The sequence below is a fragment of the Mytilus californianus genome, unplaced genomic scaffold (assembly GCF_021869535.1).
Source record: "Mytilus californianus isolate M0D057914Y unplaced genomic scaffold, xbMytCali1.0.p SCAF_13, whole genome shotgun sequence".
In the NCBI taxonomy this organism is placed as follows: domain Eukaryota; kingdom Metazoa; phylum Mollusca; class Bivalvia; order Mytilida; family Mytilidae; genus Mytilus; species Mytilus californianus.
Window position 1 is genome coordinate 10,134,434 of NW_026262615.1, and position 18,395 is coordinate 10,152,828.

Genomic DNA, 18,395 nt, shown 5'->3' on the forward strand with positions numbered 1-18,395 from the left:
ATATAGTAGTAAGGTCGGGATGCTTACATTAGTAATTGGTTCACTTGTACACGTGGAACAGGAAAACCTACCACTCCGAAGCACCTGAGATCACCCCCGGATATTGGTGGGGTTCGTGTTGCTCAGTCTTTATAGATATCTATGTTGTTTTGAATACTGTTGTTTGTCTTTTGGTTGTTTTCTTCTTTTGCCATGGGGTTGTCAGTTTATTGTCGACTTATGAGTTTGAATGTCCCTTTGGTATCTTTCGCTTCTCTCATACATTATACTGTGAGAAACTAAAACTAATGATCGTTAATATTAGCGTTATTGGTTGTTGCAACTTAATGTAGAAATGATTTATATGACACATTTCACTGTGGCCTTCCATCCTTAAAGGGGCAGATGCTGCCGTTTTGTAATGTGAAAAGTTTAAGTGCAAAGTTTTGTTTACATAAGGAGAAGTTGTACACGTATAACTGGTGTCGAAGTAAATTTTTAAATATATATTTACCACGTACATTTTTTTAAGGTACCGGATGTACAAAAATTATCCATCTCAATGTCAATGCAACATCATTATTGAAATACGAAAATATACGTCAAAAGATTGTCAAGGGTTTATTCAGTAACAGTCAAAATGCTTGTATATTTGTAAAACAATCAAGCGAGAGGTGTGAAAACTTCTTTTCAAAATGTGTGATACTTAATACCATAAAGGAAAGGGAAATATATCTGACAGAGTTAAATAAAGAAAAACTATGGACTTTCACATACTAGTAGTCATTGCGCTATCTCTGTCGTTCTCGCTTGAAAATTCTGTGGTTTATCAAACATAAATGACTGTAAACTTTTTGAATTTATTCTTATAGATAACACAAGGAAAACGAGGGAAAGGAAATCATCAAAGAAAATGTTGAGCACAGTTACAGTTATTTTGTTTATTAGCTTTGTAAAAGGGGATTTAGTCATTGGATGTGTACAACCTTGTATATGTTTTGGTACAAGTGTTAATTGTACTCTAAAGAATTTAACGGAAATACCACCAAATATTCCCTCAGATACAACAGAATTGTAAGTACTGTAAATTACATATGCTGTAACCTAAAGTACTTGTGCATTCGTGATAAAAGCAAATCTATAAAAATTCGTCGGACGCGAAATTTATCAACTGTTATTTACATTTATCGATAAATCAAATAAGTAGATATAAAAATAAACAAATCGTTTTATCTACTATGACAGCGAGATCTGGTGCGTTGACAAGTAAAAACAAAAGTTTATGTTGCTTTGTATTACATTCTTGATTCATATTCGTACGGAAATATCACAGCCCTATGACGGCAAACTGCAAACATGGATAAATACGTATGTGTATGTTTGTTTGTGTATGTTTGTTTGTGTATGTGTTTGTTTGGATGTGTGTGTGTGTGTGAAGTGTGTGGATGTGTGTGTGTGTGTGAGAGTCGATCTTTTATGAAGTTGGATGATATATAAATGATGAATGTGTTCAGTTGTCATCCTACAAAAATTTACCGGACAATCCAGACTGACAATGGTAATAGATTTTAAAAATAATGAATCTTACAATTGCTATCTACTAGAATATTCATGAATTTATCAATGACGTTTTGATCTCCAATTATGTGCTTTAAAAATACTGATTTAACAATGTAAGTTATGTGTTATCTTTTACTTTTCATAATCCTTATTGTCCAATTCTAAATTCCTTCTTTCATTTTATCAATTTAATGATAGTCTGTCATACTATTGTCTATACTGTGACATGATAAACTGTTGATTTTCATTCCATACATTCAATATTGGTCATCAATTCGTCAGTTTATCCTGATACCGGTCAAAATTAAATGATTTTAATATTCACTAAATGATGATTATTTTTCACTCCTGCTACCTTAATCATTTGCTGACTTCTTTTCAAAGAGATTTGCAATTTAACGAATTTTCTCGCGTAGATGCCAAATCATTTGTCCTTATCTTCATATTTGGGATAAGATCTAAATTTTATGTTCATTGATCGCCTAGTGGTATCGTATCTATTTTTTTTTTAACTATTGAACGTTTTTAATTTTTATACTTTCAGATATCTTAATGGAAATAACTTGACCTCACTAGTACCGAATGACTTATCAGGTTTAACATTCCTTATAGTACTGTGAGTATAGTCAATGCAATATATTTTTATACGACCTTTGGACGTTAAGCAACCAACAATCAATCAATTATACGACCGCAAAATTTTTGCGTTCGTATAAAGTTTTGATGTTGTCAGCGTCGTCTTCTTCGTCGTCGTCGTCCGAAGACATTAATCTGGTTTCAAGACAATTACATGACAATAAGTGTATGGATCTCCATGAACTTGTACCACAAGGTTATACCACATCAAGAAAGATTGGGATTAATTTTATGGGTTATTATCCTAATTGTTTAGGAATTAGGGGTCAAAAAGGGGCCAAAAACAAGCATTTTTCTTGTATCAGGACAATAAGTTGTGTATAAGTGTATGGATCTCTATGAAATTTTACCCCATGGTTCCAGTATTTAAAAGGAATGTTATGATTGATTATGAGGGTTATGGTTCAAACCGTTTAAGAATAAATGCCAAAAAAAAACGGGCCAAAAAAGCTAGGATTTTCTCGTTTACGGACAATAACTTTAGTATAAGTCTACTGTTGCCTTTATTTGCGTATATATATAACTGATGTTCTTCAATATATGTGTGTACCGAGAACTCAACAGTTTTACCATCATTCTATTTTCTACGCACACATCATTTCTACATACTTATTAAATATGTTAAACGTTTAACTCGTTTAAAGATTTAGGGTTGCATTTCAAAGCTATAAACATAGCGTAAAGAATATCAGCTCAAAAAATATATTGAATACTTGAAGACCGACTTTTGAAATCTGTGGTAATTTGAGTATCAGTATCTTAAGTATATTCTTTCATAAATAAAGAGCAACAGTAGTATACCCTGTTCAAAAGTCATAAATCGATTAAGAGAAAACAAATCCAGCTTACAAACTAAAACCGAGGGAAACACATCAACTTTAAGAGGAAAACAACAGAACAACAGAAACACTGAACTGCAACAAAAACACCAACATACATAGAAACGGACTATTCGATAACAGCTGCCATATTGCTGACTTATTACAGGACATTTTAAGAAAAAAATGGTTTGTTGAACCTGGTTTTATGGCTAGCCAAACCTCCTGCTTATATGGCAATGTTAAAAGTACCGCTAAAATAAAAACATTACGTGACAGGAATACAGTACAAATAAATGCAAGAACAATCAGGACAGAGAAATACATAAATAAATAATATAATAGTACATCACAACATGTAAACCACAGAATAACAACGGACAAACTTTTAAAGGCGTGGTAAAAATGTCGTTAGTTAGTTTAGATACAGACACATCGTATAGATCAACCAATTCGTGATGGTGTCCTTAATATTTACGGAGTGTCATTTTTAATCTTTCCTCCTCATAACTCTGTTGGAGCAGTTTCTGCGTAAGGAGCACACCCCTGTATATAAAGTCAGTATAGTGTGAACATGCACGAACATAACGTATCATTTGTGATATGTAAACACCATACGACGGAACAGAGGGTATGTTACTGCTGAGAAATGGTAAATTGATAATAGGGAAGTTGAAATCATCCCGTTTGTCAAAGATTTTAGTGTGAAGTCGTCCATCTGTGTCAATATTGAGGAAAAGATCAAGGTATGAAGCAGTCCTTCTAGTATCAGTAGTATCCTTAATTTCAAGTTCACTGGGATATATAAGATGCAATTACTGACTGAAATATGGGTTATTCAGTGATAGGACATCATCAATATATCTGAAGGTAAAATTAAAGAATTTCGCAAGGTGCTTTTTCTTTTTGACTTTTAGAAGGTTCTGAATGAATTCTGCTTCATACGAGTACAAAAACAAATCGGCCAGAAGGGGTGCACAATTAGTACCCATTGGAATACCGTGTCTGTTGAAATATCAATCCTCCAATCTCAACAGATATATTGTCGATTAAAAAGTCCAGCATTTTGATAATATCATCTTCAGTGTATTTTCAGTTAGAATCAGTGTGGTTCTTCACAAAATAAGAATTATTATAACCCATAACAACAAATTTATATCTACGATTCCTGTTTTTATAGAAAAATTTCTGTTTAATGAGATGGTGAAGTCTATCTTTCAATTGAGCATGGGGAATAGTAGTGTAAAGCGTAGAAAAATCAAAGGTCTTAATGTTGCTGCAAAATTGCAGAGACTGTGATCTAAGATTTAGCAGTAGATCTTTAGAGTATTTGAGATTGCACATCTGATCGACACCACTGGTTGAATTTATCTCATCACACCATTTTTTAGGCCATCTTTTACAGTAGAAAGAATAGTAGTCAGCACTATAGAAAGGTGTTTAGTCGAACATCTTGATGATCCAGCTATGTATCGTTCTTTATAAGGAGTTTTGTGAAGTTATGGTATCCAGTATAATGACAGTAGATTTTCTTTGTTTTCTTTGATGTTAATACCAAAAGAAAGAAGGACAAATTTGTGATTTTGTAAAATTTCATCCTTTGTAAATGATGTTAAAGAATATGTAGGATTACCAGTTGTGCTGTTTATTCCAAGCTCTTTTGTGAGACATTGCAAATAATGGTTTTTACATACGAAGACAGTATTATTGGAGGCTTTATCAGCTGGAACAACGACAGATTCGTATACAAAGAGGAGATAGCATCCACAACCTCCGTGTTCTTGAATGGGTTAGAAACCCTTGTGCTCATAGTACATCGTAGTTTCTGAATGCGCTTCTGAATGCATGATCGAATAGCTTTGATCCATTCAGACAAAGTGTCCAGTTCTGGTTCGTCAAGTCGCGCTTTACCCATTTTCTAGCATAGTCCCCAACTGCATCCATCAGTAACCTGATGTTCATTTTCCAGTTGATGGGCTGGGGAATTCTATATTTTGGTCCCTTGGCTAACAACTCTCTTAGTTGTTTATTGGTTACGATGCCAAGGTCGCCAGTAATAACATGACCAGCTGGACTATAATATTATTTTGATAATGCACATGACCAATCCGGAAGTTTGGATTTCACATCTTTGAGGTTAAAGGCCTCTAATCGTGATAATTGATTTTCTTACAGAGATTTAAGTGAGAACAACTTAGAAAGTTTGCCAAAAGGTCTGCTGTCATCGAACACTAATCTTCGAGTTTTGTAAGTGTGATTGATGTCTTATCTCAGACTTTATCTTATTATAGATTGTACTGTATATTTAATTACACACATATATAATGAAATTGAGAATGTAAATGGGGAATGTGTCAAAGAGACAACAACCCGACCAAAGAGCAGAAAACAGCCCAAGGCCACCAATGGGTCTTCAACACAGCGGGATTTTCCCGCTCCTTGAGGCGGGCTTCAGCCGGCCCCTAAATAAAAATGTGAACTTGTTCAGTGAAAATGGACTAAAAAATGTTCTTTAATATATTTGTATACCGAGAACTCAACAGTTTTACCATCATTCTATTTTTCTACGCACACTTCATTTCTATATACTTATTAAACATGTTAAACTTTTACTCTCGTTTAATGTTAAATGGTTGCAGGTCAAAGATATAAACATAGCGTTAAGAATATCAGCTCAAAAATATATTGAATACATGAAGACTTTTGAAATCTGTGGTAATTTGAGTATCAGTATCTTAAGTATATTCTTGCATAATCGTGATAATTGATTTTCTTCCAGAGATTTAAGTGATAACAACATAATAAGTTTATCAAAAGATCTGTTATCGACGACTACGAATCTTAACTCTTTGTAAGTGTGATTGGTGCCTATCTCAGTATCGTTTTATAGATTGTATTGTATATTTAATCCAACATGATTTTAAAAATATTGCAAGTGTGATTGGTAGTTTGTTAAGAATTCATCTTATTATAGATTGCTTTGTATAGTTGATTACGTACCAAGAAATTTGTTTTGCATACACACGTATAAAAATTGCAGTTTTTATCGAACGCAATCATAGGTTTGAACGTTGTTTTCAATTTAGACTTGATTACGTATTATATATATTATATATATATATTAAACATGTTAAACTTTTACTCTCGTTTAATGTTAAATGGTTGCAGGTCAAAGATATAAACATAGCGTTAAGAATATCAGCTCAAAAATATATTGAATACATGAAGACTTGAAATCTGTGATAATTTGAGTATCAGTATCTTAATTATGTATATTCTTGCATATTCGTGATAATAGATTTTCTTCCGGATCTTTAAATAATAACAACTTAGAAAGTTTACTAGAAGGTCTGTTGTCATCGAACACAAATCTTCAAAATTTGTAAGCGTGATTCATATCTATCTCAGACTTTATCTTATTAGAGGTTGTATTGTTTATTTAATTACGTACATACTTAACTTATGTTCGTCAAAATACTTGTGTACGTTTACCATCATTCTATTTTCTACGCACACCTTCTTAAGGTGGTACCAAACACCTTGACTAAAATTAATTCGGCTCGTTTGATATTCATAAAATTTTGACAAAATATTTACTTTTACCCTTTGACAAAAATACAAAAATTTCAAAAAACTTGAACCACACACTTAATCGGAACAATTTCATTAGATATATACCAGTTTAACAAACACTAATTTTGATCATTGAGAAGCTTAATATTTCCTTAACAATAGAACGTGATTAAAACGTTCAGTTGATTTTTACAGAGTTATCTCCCTGAAGTGTTATGTACCACCATAATACATACTTATTTAATTATCGGTATTCTATCGTATTAAATGTTTTAAGGACGAGTTTAAAGGTATAAACACTGCATCAAGAATATCGAAACATATATTTAATCTTTTTGGTACATACAGAGATCAACCTTTGAAACCTTAAATTGGTACTTTTGAGTATCAGTATCTTAATCAAATATATTCTTACATAATCATGTTAATTGATTTTCTTCCAGATATTTAAATGATAACAACATAATAAGTTTACCAGAAGGTCTGTTATCGATGACTACGAGTCTTGAATATATGTAAGTGTGATTGATGTTTATCTCAGTATCGTATTATAGATTGTATTGTATATTTAATCGAACATGATTCGAAAAATATTGTAAGTGTGATTGGTAGTTAGTTAAGAAATCATTTTATTATAGATTGCTTTGTATAGTTGATTACGTATATATATTTATATATATGTATTAAAAAGTTTTAAATTTGGCCACGCTGTGCATAGAATAGGGAAAAAAAGTAAGGCTGAAAATGCACCAAATATTTATATTCAATATGAATATTCACATTTTGTCTATTACAACAACAAATTGTTCAAAAATGTTCTCCATAGTATCCTACCGGTTTCACTATTTAACAGATCTTCAATGATATGGTTGCTGGCGACGTCGTCAGGGGTAACGTCCATCAGCGACATTATTATTTAGTGCTGAACGTCATAATAACCATATCCTTGAAGATCTGTTAAACAGTGAAACCGGTAGAATACTATGGAGAACATTTTTGAACAATTTGTTGTTGTAATAGACAAAATGTGAATATTCATATTGAATATAAATATTTGGTGCATTTTCAGCCTTACTTTTTTTTCATATATATATATATATAACTGATGTTCTTCAATAAACTTGTGTACCGGGAACTCAACAGTTTTACCATTATTTTATTTTCTACGCACACATCATTTCTTCATACTTATTAGACATGTTAAACTTTTAATCTCGTTTTATGTTTAATGGTTACAGTTCAAAGCTATAAACATAGCGTTAAGAATATCAGCTCAAAAACTATATTGAATATATGAAGACCGACTTTTGAAATCTGTGGTAATTTGAGTATCAGTATTTTAATTAAGTATATTCTTGCATAATCGTGATAATTGATTTTCTTCCGGATCTTTAAATAATAACAACATAGAAAGTTTACCAGAAGGTCTGTTGTCATCGACCACAAATCTTCAAAATTTGTAAGTGTGATTCATGTCTATCTCAGACTTTATCTTATTAGAGATTGTATTGTATATTTAATTACTTACATATTTAATTTGTTTTCGTCAAAATACTTGTGTACCGGGAATTCAGAAGGTTTCCATCACGCACACCTCCTTTATACATACTGATTTAATTTTTAATCTTATCAAATGTTTTAAGGGTGCAAAGGTATACCCAAAAAGGTATAAATTTTGCATCAAGAATATCAAAAAATATATTTAATCTCTTTGGTACATTTAGAGATCAACCTTTGAAATCTTTGATACTTTTGAGTATCAGTATCTTAATTAAGTATATTCTTACATGATCATAATAATTGATTTTCTTCCAGATATTTAAATGATAACAACATAATAAGTTTACCAGAAGGTCTGTTATCGATGACTACGGAACTTCAGTCATTGTAAGTGTGATTGATGTCTTATCTCAGACTTTATCTTATTATAGATTGTGCAGTATATTTAATCGAATGTGAATCTATAACTATTGTAAGTGTGATTGATATCTATCTCAGGCTTTATCATATTATAGAAAGTAAAATAACAAAAATACCGAAATCCAAGGTAAATTCAAAACGAAAAGTTTTTAAAATTGCAAAATCAAAAGCTCATATACAACTGTCATATTCCTGACTTGGTACAGGCATTTCATTATGTAGAAAATGGTGGATTAAACCTGCTGTTATAGCTAGCTAAACCTCTCACTTGTATATGACAGTCGCAAATTCCATTATATTGACAACAATGTGTGAGCAAAACCGATCGATTTTATTGTAAATTTTATTACGCACATGATGTTACTTTTGAGTATCAGTATCTTAATTAAGTATATTCTTACTTGATCATGTTAATTGATTTTCTTCCAGACAGTTAGATAATAACAAGTTAGTAAGTTTACCAGAAGGGTTGTTATCAACGACTACGAAACTTGTTATTTTGTAAGTGTGATTGATGTTTTATCTCAGACTTTATCTCATAATAGATTGTACTATATAATCAATCGAATTTGAATTTAAAAATATTGTAAGTATGATTGATGTCTTTCTCCTGAATACATGAATTAGGCGTTATCATATTCTAGATTGTATTATATATTTAATTACGCAAATTTATAAACATGTTCTTCAATATACTTGTGTACCAAGGACTCAGAAGCTTTACCATCATTCTATTTTCTACGCACACTTCATTTCTAAATACTTATTAAACTTTTTATCTCGTTAGATATTTAATGGTTGCAGTTCAAAGCTATATAAGCTTTAAGAATATCATTTCAAAAATATATTGAATTCATGAAGACTTTTGAAATCTGTGGCAATTTGAGTATCAGTATCTAAATTAAGTATATTCTTCCATAAACGTGATTATTGATTTTCTTCCAGATTTTTAAGGAATAACAACTTAGAAAGTTTGCCAGAAGGTCTGTTATCGACGACTACGAAGTTTCAACTTTTGTAAGTGTGATTGATGTCTATCTCAGTCTCTATATTATTGTTTATTCATTCTTGTACGTGTTTATAAATAAAACAAATCTATTTTACTTTTAGAAATTTACCTGTGATAATATAAACGTCACAAAAAATACATCACTTTTTGTGACGTTGTTCGATTTATGTGACGTGCAGTTTATTTCGTTTGTGGTGTGCTGTCGTAGATTCATGGGAGGTGTCCGTTGTTATTCTGCGATTTACCTGTTGAAATGTACTATTATATTAGTTATTTATGTATTTCTCTGTGTTGAGTGTTCTTACGATTGTTTGTACTGTATTCCTGACACGCAGTGTGGTCATTTTAGCGGTATTTTTTAACGTTGCCATATAAGCGGGAGCTTTGGTTAGCTTTAAAACCAGGTTCAACCCACCCTTTTTTCTTAACATATTATGTACCAAGTCAGGAATATGGCAGTTGTTATCTACAGTCTGTTTCTATGTATGTTGGAGTTTGCCTCTGTTGTAGTTCAGTGTTTTTGTTGTTCCGTTGTTTTCCTCTTATAGTTGATATTTTTCTATCGGTATTAGTTTGTTACCCGGATTTGTTTTTGTTCAATCGAATTATAAATATTGAACAGCGGTATACTACTGTTGCCTTTATTTAATTACGTACATATATAACTGATGTTCGTCAAAATACTTGTGTACTGAGAATTCAACAGGTTCACCGTCATTCTATTTTCTACGCACACCTTATTTAGACACACTTATTACACTTTCAACCATATTATATATTTGTAGGTTGGAGTTCAAAGCTATAAAAAGTACTTCAACAATATAATTTTAAAGAAAAATATTTCATCTATTAAATACATGGAGAACCACCTATTTGGTACTTTTAGTATCTGTATCTTAATTAAGTATTGTCTTTCACATCATGATAATTGATTATTTTTCAGAGATTTAAGTAATAACAACTTCCAGTTTTCAAGAATTTCAAGTATTATTGTATCTTATCTTAGATTTGATCTGATTATAAACTGTACGGTAAATTTGTATGTACATATTTAATTGATGTTCTTCGGGAACTCAGCAGGTTAACTGTTATTCTACTTTCTACCCACACCACTTTTCTACATAATTATTTAACTATTAATTTGATTCAATATTTTAAATTTGCAGTTCAAATCCATAGAAATTGCAACAAGAATATCAGTTTAAAAATATATATCATCTATTGAATACTTGGAGATCGTCCTTTCAAATTTTTGGTAAATTATTATTTAATATAATATAGTATGTTTTCCTCAACATACATTAATTGATTTTCTCACAGACAACTAAACAGGGTACCAGTTAAGTCAGTTTACAGGGTACCAATTAAGTCAGTTTACAGGGTACCAGTTAAGTCAGTTTGCCACGAGGTCGGTTACCGTCAACCCCAAATCATCAACAATTTAAATGCAGTTGATAGTTACTGAAAACTTAATGCCATTTTAATTTTGTTTTAAAGAAGGTACACATATTGTAATTGATGTTTTCCAAATACTTATTTCTAAATCATAATAATTTTACCTTCAAAAACTTCATTTCTACATTCTTATTTAACTTTCAATAGATGAAACTTTTTCAAGAATGCCATTTTTGGAGAAACTTAATTTATCTGCAAAATATAAAGAGTTGATTTATTACATCCTGATATTGCATTTATCTGTATGTTATGAATCGATTTATGAGGTTGTAATATCCCCCAATCGCTAAAGTACTGTTGCCTCTTAGATATCAAAGTTTTACCAAAATATGCTCTTCCAAAATATTAGCAGAGTGAATATGCTGAGCCAGATGTAGCTTAATAAAGTAAACCAAAACTGAACACTTTATCTGAATTGAATCTGTTTGATAATGCATTCAGAATCGCATTCAAAATCTGCTATGTACAATGATCAAACGTGCTTCATATTCTTTCAAAAGGGCTGATGTTGTAGATACTTTAATGTGTACAATTCTTGCCAGATTTTTATGAAATTTATATTATAGGTTTATATCATCAATGTTTCAGACAAATTAGAAAATCAGTGCCGCTCGATTATTTTTAAAGAGTTATGTCCCTTGGAAATATTGATTATATGGACAATTGCATTATAAGCGCTCCAATGTGTACAATTTTTGCCAGAATTTTATGAAACTTAAATCATAGGTTTATATCAGCAATATGTCTTTAGCACTTTCAAAAATGAGTGATGATCAAATATTTTAACGAGTTATTCCCATTAGAAAAATTAAATTTGTTTCTTAAAGGGGCACTAGCTACGAGATATATAAAAAATCTCATATATAATTTTTTTTTGGTTCAATCATTAATGAAAGTGAAACAGTGAATTTAGCCGCCAGTATGGTTCAATTTTGTCAAAATAAGCTAAGAAACATTGATGATGTATTATTCACTTGTAAGTAATAATTCGACCTCATTGAATCCGTATTCGAGTGAACTTCAATTTAACTCCTTAGCTAGAGATGGATAACACGTGAATTGTATGTGTAAAGTTATTGATAGGAAAAGAATGTCAACATTGAAAGTGAAACAAAGGTAAATCATTTGATTGACTGATCCGATCCACAAAACAACATTCTTATACAGGTAAAAACGATGATAAACATATATTTTTAATCTATAAAATGAAATTAAACAGACCTAGAAAAATCCAATAGCACGAGTTCGCTTAATCTATTTATATCTTTATTTATGTTTACATCGCTTATATGGTCATCGGATGACTTTGGAGGTCAACTCGATAGTTAATTAGATGGCGTCTAGACTAAAATACACACGAAACGAAGCTACGTGTTATCATGCCCATGTCCTGTTAACTGTTTATTTTAGACTTTTAATAGTTTGGATAAATGTTTTACATTTTTATAAATCAAATATAAGAATTTGAGTCAAATCGGTGAACATGAATTTGACAGCTAGTGCCCCTTTAATTTGAAAGTATCTGTAAAATGAATACTTACCATAGAGTATATTTGGTATTCATTGAGACGATGAGTTTGAGTCAGGCACCTTATGATCACGTGATAAGTTTGTGTTGTAAGTAATATGCAGGACATCAGTTCCTCTTTTGTAATAAATGGCATTGATTATTATTTTATTTAAAGATACATTTTATATCTATTTTGATTAGATGATTTGTGTATTTTTTTTTTACAAAAATTAGGAGATCACTGTATTGTATTTGAAGTTCCGACGACATCAATTGGTGATTTGATGGTCGCAAATTAAGTTTACTGGCGACGCATTAGCGGAACCAGTCAACAGGTATTTGCGACCATCAAATCACCAGTTGATGCCGTCGGAGCTTAAGATACAATACAGCTATCTAATGAAACTGACAGAAAACAACGCCAAATCATACATTTAAAATCTGTCATACGTCATCTGCGCTTGCACGTACGTTTTCATAGCATCCATTGTGAATTGATGCCATGAAAATTGGTGACGTTATCCAATCAAAATGAACGTTACAAACGATGTTGCATTAGAATTAGCAATACTATGTTGTTGTTTTTTTTCCATTTTTGTAATATTGTCATATTTTATATCTCTTCTCTTTGATATTTCAATTTGTTTCGCAAGAAGTGAAATAACAGACATGGAAATGTACAAAACATCGGCATTAACTTTGTATTACATTTAACATTTAAGGAATATAAGCGGCAACGCATTGAAATGCTGCCTTATGAAAAATGTGATAAAAAGGTTAACAACGGTCAATTTTGTGATCGGCACCTGCGAGGATTTCAACACAACGACAGAAATTACAAGTTTCAATACTTCAGACTGCAGAATTCCACGTAAGCAGTTTAATATATTTCCTAATAAATGATGAAATTCACTCATGTTTTATGTATTTGCAATTTATTCGTTCAGAACTTGACCTCTGTAGCAACTATTTGCGATAAGAATGTATAGTTCTTTTTCTTTCTTTGTATAAGCAGTAAAAGTCCCTGTTTTTTTTGTGAATCCGAAATTAGATACGATATATATTTTATTTTATCTTGTCATTAAAGAACCCAAAGGATACATAAAATTGTCATACCATTCTTGAAAGGTTTTAACTAATTACCCAATTCATCACTAAGGTATCGGCTCATAATAAAAATGGAGGAGTTTTTCCTGAATTTAAACATATATTTTGTATCTACGTTTCTCTAATTTGTACAATAACCTCTGTTTAATGAGACGATGTGGTTTTTTTAATTGTGCATGGGGACTGGTAGTGTAAGTCGCAGAAAGCTTGAAGTTTTGATATTACTGCATAATTAGAAAACTTTTGATTGCAGATTTTAGAGTAGATATTTAGACATTTTTAGAGTCTATATCTGATTGACACCACTGGTTGAATATACATCAGCACAATATTTTTGAAGAACTTCCAAAGATATTTAGTCAAACATTTTGACGTATATCCAAAGTAAATAAAATCAATCGGAAACATTAAACAATGCATGCAATGCTAACAAAGTATCTAAATTTTCGGACTAGACGCGATCTAATTAAAATTCAACACATCCTTTGAATATTGTCAATAAGTATGTGACAACAATTTAATTATAATAATATAATTACGATTTTCCTTGTTTGTTTCATATCGTTTCATTGATAAAAAAAGTGCATATGAACAATTCATCGTTTACCTTATAATTTAATTGTAAAGCATATTAAAGGTTTAAACGATGAATAGGACGCGTGCATGAGGATTTAAATGAGGTCGAGCTATTGTTTTGTAAGATAATAATGTAAAAGCTAGGTTCTTGATTTATTTTGACAAACTAACCAAAACTGACTGATTATTATGAATGGTTGTTCAATATTTTTGCAATAGTTGATGGAGGATGGAGCCCTTGGTTCAACTCGTCATGTTCTGTTACTTGTGGAGATGGCGTCCTTAGCAAAAACAGAACATGTGACAACCCCACACCGTCTGACGGTGGACTTTATTGTGTTGGTTCCGAAACCGAAACATCTTTCTGCAACTTAGGAAAATGTCGTTCAGGTAAATTAAATGAAAATCATGTAATTCTTTAAAGTACTTACATATCTATTTTCTCATTTTAAATATTTTAATTTGTTGATGACAAAATCGATATTTTAGTAAAATACTACCGTAAAATTTAGGATGTGAAATACCGTTTTTTATAAGTTTTTTACAGGTACATATCTATTTTCTCATTCTAAATATGAAATACTTGATTGTTTTTTTTATCGTTGTCACATTGTGTTATTGTTTAACGGGTTCAAACCAAACTCGGTGTACACCTGGCACTTTTCGAAACGGAACTATTGTGGTTAATAAATACCTTAATTATATCTGTGGAAACTATACACTTGTCTTATCACAACAACACATCTGTGGAAACTATACACTTGTCTTATCACAACAACATATACATGAACAAAAGGAGGCGTGGGTCAATAAACTCATCAAAGAGACCAGGCTTAAAATTGTGTACACAGACGCTTTTCATCAACAAAAGACTCCTCAGTGACGCCTTAATAAAAAAAGTTTAAATACCAAATGAATTACTAAGTTGAAGAGCATTGAGGACCTAAAACTCCGAAATGTATTGCTAAATGCAGCTAAAGTAATCTATTCCTAGGGTAGAAAATCCAGGTATTTCAAAAAATTAAAAGTGTTGTAAACAGTTAATTGAAAATCATGACCAATGTTAATTTATGCTAATACAATAAGGTAGCATACCAAAAACAAAATGAACAAAAAAACACAGGACAACATACAGTCTGTTACACTAGACAGGCATTGATGTAATAGTTCATGCTTTTTATCGGTCCTTGTCTCTTAAAGTTGTCAATAGATTTAACAAAACAAAACATCAAAGATATACCATGATCATCTAATCCTCGAAATAAGAAAAAAGTTGAATATCACATAAAACAATAACGGATAGTCAAAATTAGTCTATAGAATTCTCGCTGTATTGAGCTAAACTTTTAGACAATGAGGTTGTATATTGTATATATCTGTTTACAGAATCGTGCAATCATTCAAAGTAAGGATCCGGCAACAAATCAGGAAAGTTTCGACAATAAATCAGGTAATTTGTTTTCCCATTATCATTATATTTAAAATAATAAGCAGGACACATGAGCGACATGAATTCATTTTTAATCCATTCAGAATATAGGAATCAAATGAAAAAAAACCTTTGTCAACACGACCGGATGCAGAAGAAGAATAAGTAAACACTGATGTTAATACATCACCCATCATGCGAGTCCACACTCAATCAAAATATCACTTGCTCATAAGAAACAAAACAGTGTGATGGCATAATGATATACACTAAAAACGTAAATGGTAAAACATCTGACAGCATTTTTAAGCTCATTTATCTTTTCGTAATTGACTTTTATATCATTAATAAAGTATATTGTAATAACTAACAATGTTATAAGAAAATTTATCTATTTATTTCTTTTCTTTCAGCGAAAAAAACAGCGTAAAAGGAAAGCCATGAAAAACCAAAAAAGAAGGGACAACTGAGGGGAAATACAAATATAGTCATCATCGTCATCATTGTGGGAAAAGTCATTCTTTGCCTAGTTTTAAATTTTGTCTGGCAATATCTTAGCTACAATTTTTGTGGTTTACTTTCTCTCGAGCGTAAACTTAGTTGTATGTCGTAGTATTAAAATCAGTTATTAGCTGATATGATTTTTATTAGACCTTTTATTGCATTGCATTTGTTTATTAATAACATGTATGACATAAATTTATGAAATTGTGTGGGATGAAACGTTGGTTAATTGAAGCATTTGCTTTTTTTTGTATCATTTGATAATACTGTGTGGGAATATTGTGGTAATCTTTCATTTATATCTTTTGAATCATTGATGTATGCGACTTTCTCAATAAATGTGGGTATAGATTTATTATTAGATGTTTTGATTTGTTGCCATGTAAATATCAAATCAACAAGGCAAATGAACTAAAATACCGTGTACATAGAATACACAAACATTTCGATTTTCAGTAAATTAAAGTTACTGATGGATGCAGTTGAGGGTAAAACGCGACCAAAGTAAACCAAAACTGGACACTTTATCTCAATAGATCAGAGCTATTCGGTCATTTAGAAACACATTTAAACTCTACAAATAAAATGAGCATGTTTCTCTAATTAGGGCTATCTGATCGTGCATTCAGAAGGGCATTCAAACTCTACGAATAAAAAGAGCCCAAGGGTTTGCAACCCTTTCAAAAACCCGAGATTGTGCATGCTTTATTTTGTCCTCACGCCAAATGTGCTGATGTTCTAGCAGACAAAAGCCTCTGACTATATTGTTTTTATATGGAAACATCATTAATTGGAGTGTATATGGTTCGCAAAAGATACCAACGTGATAGTCAAACTCATAAGTCGAAAACAAACTGACAATGTCATGGTAAAAAAAACTGATCAAACAACAGTATACAAAACCACAACATAGAAAACAAAAAAACTAGTCAAACATAAACCCTTACCAAAACCGGTACAATCTCATGTGCTCCAGAAGGTTATGCATGATCCTTACGTGGCTCTAGTCTTAACAAAGAGCGCAATATTGACGTCAAAACTTAGATTCTGATATATACTCCTTCAGTATATGCTTTACACTTCTATTGTCCATGATTAATTGGAGAATTGAATACATCGACTCATTGAAAAGACGTTTTTCTACTAAAAATTGAAATCGTAGATATTCAATTCTTGTTTTGTGTTATGAAAAATCTTATTTTTGAAAAACCTCAATACTTCTATTAACAAATAACCCGAAGATAATATCATCAAAATTATGGACTTTAAGTTAAATTTGGTGGATTGATATTGCAACAGACTGTATTCCAATGGGTATGAGTTGTGCTGGTCGACGTTAAACTCACATGAAGTAGATTCAAAACCTAACCAAAGACAAAAGGAAAAAAAAACATCATGTTAAGTTCTTAAATTTCACTTTTAGGTATATTGATGATTTCCTGTCACTCAATCACCCACATTTCAGATAATGCTTGTATCTCATACATTTCCCCACAGTTAGTTCTTGTATTTCATACATTTCCCCACAGTTAGTGCTTGTATATCATTCATTTTTGTATGTCCTAAAATACTTGAGATGAGGGATACTAACAGGAATGCGAAGGATATTTAGTTAAGAAAAAATAGCATCTAAAGAAAAAGTTTGATTTTTTTTTTAAATTCTGTATTTTACTGATAAATTGACTCACTTTTTAAGTCAACATTACACTTTAACACTGACAGCGGCAATCGTAGGCGAGACACAGGGTTCCGCGGAACCCCCATGAATTTTCTGAATAGATCACAGCTATTCGGTCATTCAGAAACACATTAAACTCTACAAAAAAAAAATGAGCACTTGTGTCTTTAATCAGGGCTATCTGATCGTGCATTCCGAAGGGCATTCAAACTCTACGAATAAAAAGAGCCCATGGGTTTGTAACCCTTTTAGAAACCCTAGATTGTGCATGATTTATTTTGTCCTCACGCCCAATGTGCTGATGTTCTAGCAGACAAAGCCTCTGGATATATTGTTTTTATATGGAAACATCATTAATTGGAGTGTAATTCGGCACGGTGTCTCTAATCCTAATCCTAAGTTTATCAAGTTTGTTCCTGCGTTGATCTGCATTTAATCCACCATTTTCTACTTAAGGACATGCTTGTACCAAGTCAGGAATATGACAGTTGTTTTCCATTCGTATGATGTGTTTGAGCTTTTCATCTTAGCGTTTTTAGAATTATGTACAGGTCGTTTTCTCCGCTTACTTAAGTCTATATTTTCACAATTCTGCGAGCCAACGGTGGTCTCCTGACCTTGAAGGTGTATTTCCCCTTCGA

The 18,395-nt window shown here is 31.5% G+C and overlaps 1 protein-coding gene across 3 annotated transcripts; it reads left to right on the top strand.

The window, feature by feature from the left end:
- The first annotated feature begins 856 nt into the window (after positions 1–856).
- On the top strand, positions 857–16,427 carry LOC127723163 (slit homolog 2 protein-like). Of its 3 annotated transcripts, none has more exons than XM_052229670.1 (12): positions 857–1,053; positions 2,084–2,155; positions 5,169–5,240; positions 5,773–5,844; positions 7,010–7,081; positions 8,382–8,453; positions 8,916–8,987; positions 9,432–9,503; positions 13,183–13,331; positions 14,363–14,533; positions 15,530–15,593; positions 15,986–16,427. In XM_052229670.1, exons 1-11 carry the CDS (start codon positions 893–895, stop codon positions 15,550–15,552), a joined length of 1,008 nt encoding a protein of 335 aa, XP_052085630.1. In that variant the 5' UTR covers positions 857–892; the 3' UTR covers positions 15,553–15,593; positions 15,986–16,427. The 3 variants fall into 3 exon arrangements, 2 of the variants coding, with proteins under 2 accessions (XP_052085630.1, XP_052085631.1); XR_007991920.1 differs by lacking the exon at positions 857–1,053 and adding an exon at positions 1,419–1,537; XM_052229671.1 differs by lacking the exon at positions 7,010–7,081.
- The last annotated feature ends 1,968 nt before the right edge of the window (positions 16,428–18,395 follow it).

What these genes read in the sequence shown, in the direction of transcription:
- LOC127723163 (XM_052229670.1), top strand. Translation starts at nt 893, where the DNA reads ATGTTGAGCACAGTTACAGTTATTTTGTTTATTAGCTTTGTAAAAGGG. An exon ending in CCCTCAGATACAACAGAATT is followed by an intron (nt 1,054 to 2,083) that starts GTAAGTACTGTA and finishes TTATACTTTCAG; the next exon opens with ATATCTTAATGGAAATAACT. An exon ending in CTTAGGAAAATGTCGTTCAG is followed by an intron (nt 14,534 to 15,529) that starts GTAAATTAAATG and finishes ATCTGTTTACAG; the next exon opens with AATCGTGCAATCATTCAAAG.